Below are 8294 nucleotides of genomic sequence, written 5' to 3'. Positions count from 1 at the left end.
TAACTCGGTTTCCCTTCAACATCTTCAGGAAGATCCAGACGTTCGCCTGCTCCACCACCGACGAGCTGCTGCCCTCCTTCGAAATGTCAAAGGTCACCGTGTCCAGAGAATCTCCTGCAGCAGAGAGCAAAGTTAGCATGTTAGCAGGAATTAGCCAAACCCATCAGTCTAAAAATTAGAAACACTGACAACAAAGAAGACACTGTTTTTATTAACTCGTCTGTCTGTGCAGCAGAAACACACTGACACTACACAATCAGACACAACAGAAAATATACAATGACCAGAATGCACTGCCCCACACCGGACCAATAAACACTCTCGCTGGTGGCTAAAGCTCGGCCGTGTTCAAACAGGAAACATTATGGCGGCTGCTGGTAAGAAAAATATGTTTCTAAAGATGTGCGAGGTGAGAAACAACCAACACAATCTTGGTTTATATTCGATCAGCACCAGCTGGATCTCAGTCTGAGGAAAAAGGGGCGAGGCTTTTTCTTATCTTACTATCTTACAATAGAATGACTATATAAACTCTGTGTGTGTGTCTGTTCCACGTTTTTCTCCTCACTGACTTGGTCAATCCATGTAAAATTTGGCACAGTGGTAGAGGGTCATGGGAGGATGCCAATGAAGCAATATTACATCATTTGGCCAAAGGGGGGCGCTATAGCAACTGATTGAAATTGCAAACTTTGAATGGACATATCTCATGCCCTGTATGTCGTAGAGACATGAAACTTTGCACAGAGATGCCTCTCCTCATGAGGAACACATTTGCCTCAAGAACCCATAACTTCCGCTTATATAGATTTTCCACCATTTTGAATTTTTTGAAAAACACTTCAAATGGATCTCTTCCTAGGAAGTTTGAGCGATCTGCATGAAACTGGGTGAACATAATCTAGGGACCAATATCTAAAGTTCCCTCTTGGCAAAAGTTGGAAAACTGTATCCCAAACACACACCATGTGAAACTGTACGTGGGCGACTGTGCACTCAATGGGTATGGACTAGTTTCTCTTTGATTAGTTGAAGTTTAAAATAAATTTAAACCTGAGTAAAAAAAATCGAAACATTTTGACCTCAGAAAAAAGTGAAAAGCAATTAACTGTTCTGTGTCAGAAGCTAATTAATTAATCCTCTATTATAAATGATGGCAGTTTGAAGAACAACATAAAGACACCCCCCCCCCCCCCCCGTTACTTGAATGAATGAATAAATAAAATGTCATTAACAGTAACAATAAAAGCATGAATGGAGCCGCAGCCTCTAAATATACTCAATATGAGCAGAGACACTAAAAAAAGAAAAGACCTGGTTTCAGGGAATGTTGTTAACAAGGACACACACACACACTCGTTACTGCTGCAGAATAATTACTGAGGCCCAGATTTGTCTGAATGAAGACATTATTTACGGCCTGAGACCACTTGGTATGTCTCCCCACCCCCTCCTCGTTACTGTCCTCTAATTTCGGCGAGCGTTTGAGGGAAATTTTCACAGAGATGACTATTTATAGCACAAAGCTGCTCTGTACATTTATGTAAGAAAACAAGTGACAGGACGCTGTGATTGGTCACGAGCTGGTTCACATTTATGGACACAGAAACTTAGAAACAGTTTGTTTTTAGTATCTGAGATGAAACGATTCATGTTAATGAGATTGAAACTGAGGTTAAAATATGTTCTTGAGACCAAATCAGAGCCACAAATAAAAGCTCCTCAGAGAATCACCACTTGGACTTGGTGGAGGGGTTTGTATGTCCCTGTGATCCTGAGAGCTGTTGTCTGGGGCTAAGAGCTCCTGGTAGGGTCTTCCAAGGCAAAGTGGTTGCAGGGGTGGGGCCAGACAAAGAGTGATTCAAGAAGACCCCAATTTTATGGTGCAATTAGACTTTGAGTACCTTGCCCAGTAGGGGGACACCCAGTATGGAGTCTGTGGGGGTGTTCCGGAAAGGGAACTGACCAGAGACTCCATAGGTCTTCTTGGTGATTTCAGTGTTCACGTGGGCAACGATGGTGATCTGATCTATACTGCTGGACAGACCTGGTAAACCCTAACGTGTAGTGAGGGTGAACTGGGAATGTCTGGCTGAGGCCCCTGTCCGTGGGGTCTTCAAGTCCCACCTTCAACTTTTTGTGCATCCTGGGGGAGGTTGGGGACATGGAATCTGAGAGGTCCATGTTCAAAGCCTCCGTTGTGGAGGTGGCTGCTAGGAGCTGTGGTCAGAAGGTTGTCCATACCTGTCGTGGTGGCAACCTAAGAACCAGCTAGTGGAGACCAAAGGTGAGGGTGGCCGTCAGGCTGAAAAAGCAGGCCTTTTGGGTTTGGTTGGCCCAGCGGTCTCCTGAAGCAGCAGACAGGTAGCGGTTGGCCAGACGGCCTGCAGCTGTGGCGGTTGCCAAAGCAAATACCTGGGTGTGGGAGGAGTTTGGGTAGGCTATGGAGAAGGACTTTTGGTTGGCCTCACGGAAGTTCTGGCAGACCGTGAGATGTCTCAGGCTGTGCTCAGCAGAGAAGAACTGCTAACCAGGACTGGGGACATCAAGGAGTGGTGAAACTCCTGAACCTGGCAGTCACATCTGCCATGGAGGAGGCAGAGCCTGAAGCCACGGGGGAAGCTGTGTCCACATACTGAGCACAAAGTCAGACACGTTCTCAGTGGGTGGTTCTCCTCCACGAGGGTCGTCTCTGGTTCTGTTTGTGATATTCATGGACAGGATCTCAAGATGCAGCCGGGGGGAGGGGGGAGTCCAGTTTGGGGCCCTCAGAATTTCATTTCTGCTTTTTGCAGATGATGTGGTTCTGTTGGCTTCATCACACTGTGACTTCCAGCATGACCTGGGGTGGTCTGCAGTGTCAGCTCCTCCAGTCTGAGGTTATGATTCTCTACTGGAGAATGGTAGATTGTTCCCTCTGGGTTGGGAGAGAGTTACTGTCCCAAGAGAAGGAGGTCAGGTATCTCAGGGTCTTGTTCACTGTAAGGGTGGATTGGTGGTTTTGCATGGCGTCAGCAGAGGAGGTGTATACTGCTTTACCATTTTTATGTTTCAGTTTTGAGATTGTATTGCTTGTTTTTTTTTGTTATTAATTAAGTTAGCTATGTTTTCTGATTTATTTCCATATTCATACCTCTTGTACTTCTACAGTAATAGGGCCTTTTCTGAGTTTTGGGATTGCAATGTATTAAGTGCGGATCTAGCAATGAATAATTTGTTCCAACTTTCTTTAGACAAGGTTAATTTATGCTCAGATTCAGCATCTTGCAGCTTGAATTCAGATCTTCTCTGTTCTTTAATTATTTTCTTCTTTCTGGCAGTACAATAGGATATCATCATACCCCTCAAATAGGCTTTTGTAGTTTCCCATAAGTTTGAGGGATCAGTTTCCCCATTATCATTTATTTCTAAAAATTCCAAAAGTTAAATTTTTGCCATACCACAAAATTCAGGGTCTGACATTATTGACCTATTACACTACCAGGGATGTTGGTGTTTATTAGATATAGTAATAAATGTCTCTATTGAAATCGGGGCATGATCTGATATATGAATGTTCCCAATACTGCTACTTGATACAAGCTCTATACACATTTTAGATACCAAAAAGAAATCAGTTCTAGAATACATTTCATCTGATCAATACCTTCGTCTTTAAATCTGGCTTTGACCATCATCATCATCTTCAGTTCACATTAACAGCAGCACAAACTGTGACAAACTGTGTTGTCAGTCTCTCTGACTGTTAAACTGGATTTATGAAGAGTTCAATCTGCTCCAGGTCTGTGGAGAAAATCTAGATGCTCAAAGTTGTTATAATCTCCAGTGAACTTGTTTTAATATTAATTCATGTGTCAGAAATTCACCTTTAGAAAAAAAGGAAAATGGGACATAAAATTATAATGTAGGCTCCGAGAGGCTGAAAAGAGTCAATAAAATCAGAGAGAGCGTCGGGCTGAAGAAATCTGTAAACAGACTTTGAACTCTGCAGATTTTTGTGAATGGGCTGATAACAGACAGACAGACAAACACACAGACGTCTCTAACACAGCTGATGGTCAGTAAACTTTACTCTTCTTGCTGAGCGTGTCTCCTCAGAGTTACTCAGGCTTCACATTGATACATTCATTTGAATCTTTTTTTTTTAACAAACTCTGAGATGTGTCTGTGTGTCAGAGATGCCTAATGATCAACCAATCAGATTGCTGGATGCTCAGATTCAGGAGGTATGACCTACAATAACCTGCAGTAGTCCCCTGAAGATTGACGTATGGGAGCAGGAGAGAAACTCTCCATGTTTCTGATTGGCTGTCAGACTCACCTGGCTCTGCGAAGGTGATGATTTCAGACGGTGGTTCAGGTGGTGTATAGGCTCCAGGGCCCCGGCCCTCTTCCTGGATCTCTACGCTGCCGTCTTCAGCCACACGGGCTACGTGCAGCTTTTTGATGGCATTGAGCAACGCAGCGCGAGGAACTGGCTGTGTGAGGTTGGGCCGAGTGCTCAGGTGCAGCATATTGAGAATGTGACGCTTCACCGCCTCCACCATGTCGCTCTGTCCTCCTGACGAAGTAGAGTTCCTCCTGATCTGAAGCAGTGAGCAAGATGGACAGTCCAGGGGTGGTGCCCCCTCCTGGAGCCGAGACACCACATTGTCCTCCAGAGTTGGAGGGACCGTCGGAGAGGCGTCGATGAAATACCCGACGGCCACAAATAAGAAGGCAGAAAACAGCAAGCACATAATGAGCTCTGACACCAACAGTAGAGTCAATAGAGACAGTAGAGTCAGTAGAATCAGTAGAGTCCAGTAGAGTCAGTAGAGACAGTAGAATCAGTAGTCAGTAGAGTCCAGTAGAGTCAGTAGAGACAGTAGAATCAGTAGAGTCCAGTAGAGTCAGTAGAGTCCAGTAGAGTCAGTAGAGACAGTAGAGTCAGTAGAGACAGTAGTCAGTAGAGTCCAGTAGAGTCAGTAGAGACAGCAGAGTCCAGTAGAGTCAGTACAGTAGAATCAGTAGAGTCAGTAGAGACAGTAGAGTCCAGTTGAGTCAGTAGAGACAGCAGAGTCCAGTAGAGTCAGTAGAGTCCAGTAGAGTCAGTAGAGTCCAGTAGAGTTAGTAAAGACAGTAGAATCAGTAGAGTCAGTAGAGTCCAGAACAGTCAGTAGAGTCAGTAAAGTCAGTAGAGTCCAGAAGAGTCCAGTAGAGTCAGTAGAGTCCAGAAGAGTTCTGAATAGTTCAAGATCCTTCAGAGCTCACAGACTCAGTGGAGTCCAGCATTAGAGTCATCAGAGTCTCTGTGATGTCGAGTTCAGCAGACTTTGGGTCTTTGAACGAGGCCTGGTCCTGGTCCTGATGGTTCGTTGGTCTGAGCTGAATGAACACTGTGCGCAGGGTCACTCTACTCTCCCTCTGCTCTGTTACTGTAATTATACCTCTCTGTCTGTTTAATCCCTCCCTCCATCCACAGAGGTATTCCCTGTGATTCACACACACACACACACACACACACACACACACACACACTGACACAAAGTGTGAGTAAAGTCTCTCAGAATATCTCAGGACTGTTTGTGGTGTTTCCTCCTGAAAGAACGTCACGACAGAAGAGGAGGAGGAAGGAGGGAAGAGGAGGAAGAGAGTGTCCCTGAATCATTCATACCACACACACACACACACACACACACACACACACACACACACACACACTGATGACTCAGCACAGCATCATCATCACCTCACGTGGAGGAGAAACTCCGTCGGTGTGAAATAAATTTTTAGAAGAGTTTGTTGTTATTATCAGAGTCCTGCACACAGCAGATGGAGCGTGCTCAGAACAGACCGTCTCTCTCTCTCTCTCTCTCACACACACACACACACACACACACACACACACACACTGTGACATCAGCACGCCCTCTGCTGATGGGAGTCAGGTGTTACAGCATCTTCCTCATCTCAACTTTCCTTTGATGCACCTTTGGTCGTCCTGTCTGTCCCAGAGACGACACAGACCTGTATTCACACACACACACACACACACACACACACACACACACACACACAAGGCAAGGCAAGGCAAGGCAAGTTTATTTGTATAGCACATTTCAGCAACGAGGCAATTCAAAGTGCTTTATTGCTTTAAAAGCAATAAAGGCAACATAAAAAGACATTAAATACAATCAGAAAGAATTACACTGGAAATAAAATAGTGCAATTAATCAAAAAGAGTCTAGTTAGAAAGAAACAAAAAGCTAAAACAGAATAAGTTACAGTGCAGTGTGAGATAATAATCAGAAGCCTCAAGTTTGATTTAGTAATAGGCAGCGGCAAACATAAAAGTCTTCAGCTCTGATTTAAAAGAACTGAGAGTTGCAGCAGACCTGCAGTTTTCTGGGAGTTTGTTCCAGATATGTGGAGCATAAAAACTGAATGCTGCTTCTCCATGTTTGGTTTTGACTCTGGGGACAGAAAGCAGACCTGTCCCAGACGACCTGAGAGGTCTGGATGGTTCATAACCTTGCAGCAGATCAGAAATATATTTTGGCCCTAAACCATTCAGTGCTTTATAAACCATCAACAGTATTTTAAAGTCAATTCTTTGACAGACAGGAAGCCAGTGTAAAGATCTGAGAACTGGAGTGATATGATTCACTTTTTTGGTCTTAGTGAGGACTCGGGCAGCAGCGTTCTGAATCAACTGCAGCTGTCTGATGGATTTTTTAGGGAGACCTGTGAAGACACTGTTACAGTAGTCGAGTCTACTAAAGATAAATGCATGGACAAGTTTTTCCAAATCCTACTGAGACATCAGTCCTTTAACCCTTGATATATTCTTCAGGTGATAGTCGGCTGATTTTTTTTTAATTGTCTTAATGTGGCTGTTGAAATTCAGGTCTGAGTCCATGAGTACACCAAGATTTCTGGCTTGGTTTGTGCTTTTTAACATTACAGATTGAAGCTGAGCGCTGACTTTTAATCGTTCTTCTTTGGCTCCAAAAACAATTACTTCAGTTTTATCTTTGTTCAATTGAAGATAATTCTGGAACATCCAATCATTGATTTGTTTAATGCATTTACTCAATGCTTGTCTTGGACCATACTTCCCAGGTAATATGGTTATGTAGATCTGTGTGTCGTCTACATAATTATGGGAAGATATCTTGTTGTTTTCCATAATTTGAGCCAGTGGGAGCATGTAGATGTTGAACAGAAGAGGCCCCAGAATGGAGCCTTGTGGAACTCCACATGTCATTTTCATCCGCTCAGATGTGTAATTTCCCATAGACACAAAGTAGTCTCTGTCCTTTAAGTAGGATTCAAACCAGTTTAGTACAGTTAAAGAAAGTCCCACCCAGTTTTTCAGTTGGTCTAGTAATATGGTGTGGTCGACTGTGTCGAATGCTGCACTAAGATCCAGTAACACTAAAACTGAAATTCTGCCACTGTCTGTGTTCAAGTAGATGTCATTGAAGACCTTAACAAGAGCAGTCTCAGTGCTATGGTGTGGTCGAAATCCTGACTGGAAGACGTCAAAACAGTTTAGAGTCAAGAAGTTGTTTAGCTGTTGAAAAGCAGCTTTTTCAATGATTTTACTTGATATGGGACTATAATTGTTCATTACTGAAGTGTCTAGATTGTTCTTTTTAAGAGTGGTTTGATGACGCCAGTTTTCAGGGCCTGTGGAAAGACACCTGAGAGAAGAGATGTGTTGATAATCTGTAGAAGATCTGAGGCCATGCAGTTAGAGACCGTTTTGAAAAGGCCTGTTGGCAGACTATCAAGGCAGCAGGAGGAGGATTTCAGATGTTGTATAATGTCCTCCAGGTTTTTAAAGTTGATCAGATAAAATTGTGTCATATCACTTGAATGGTCTTAAGTGGACACAGGGACAACACATATCCTGTGCCTGATATGGAGGCACTGACTGCTTGTCTAATTTTCTGGATTTTGTCAGTGAAGGAGGCAAATTCACTGCAGAAGTTCAGGGGCTACTGACACAGGAGGGTTTGTTAGCTTGTCGACTGTAGCAAAAAAGGCACGTGCATTATTACTGTTGTTGGTGATGATGTCAGAGAAGAAGGACCACCTTGTATTTCTCAGTTCCAAATTATAAATGCGAAGTCTATCTTTATAGATCTCATACTGAACCTGAAGATTTGTTTTTCGCCACAGCTTTTCGATGGCTTTTTTCTATTCTGACCAGTGTGGCACTTCTCCATGGAGATCTTTTCTTACCAGAGACCACCTTCAACTTACTGGGCGCAACGGCATCAATCACATTTGTAATTCTAGAACTG

At 43.6% G+C, this 8294-nt stretch overlaps 1 protein-coding gene across 1 annotated transcript in view; it reads right to left on the bottom strand.

The window, feature by feature from the left end:
* Positions 1-5393, bottom strand: part of LOC126382611 (inhibin beta A chain-like) — a 6855-nt gene extending 1462 nt beyond the window's left edge. The window contains exons 1-2 of the mRNA XM_050032582.1: positions 4322-5393; positions 1-114 (exon numbers count right to left, since the gene is read on the bottom strand). The exon at positions 1-114 is cut by the window's left edge and continues 1462 nt beyond it. Of these exons, the coding sequence (XP_049888539.1) occupies positions 1-114; positions 4322-4739 (532 nt within the window). The 5' untranslated portion in view covers positions 4740-5393. The remainder of the gene's footprint in view (positions 115-4321) is intronic.
* Between the last annotated feature and the right edge of the window lie 2901 nt (positions 5394-8294).

This window comes from Epinephelus moara, chromosome 21 (assembly GCF_006386435.1).
Source record: "Epinephelus moara isolate mb chromosome 21, YSFRI_EMoa_1.0, whole genome shotgun sequence".
Lineage (NCBI taxonomy): Eukaryota > Metazoa > Chordata > Actinopteri > Perciformes > Serranidae > Epinephelus > Epinephelus moara.
This window is presented reverse-complemented; position numbering and strand designations above follow the sequence as displayed.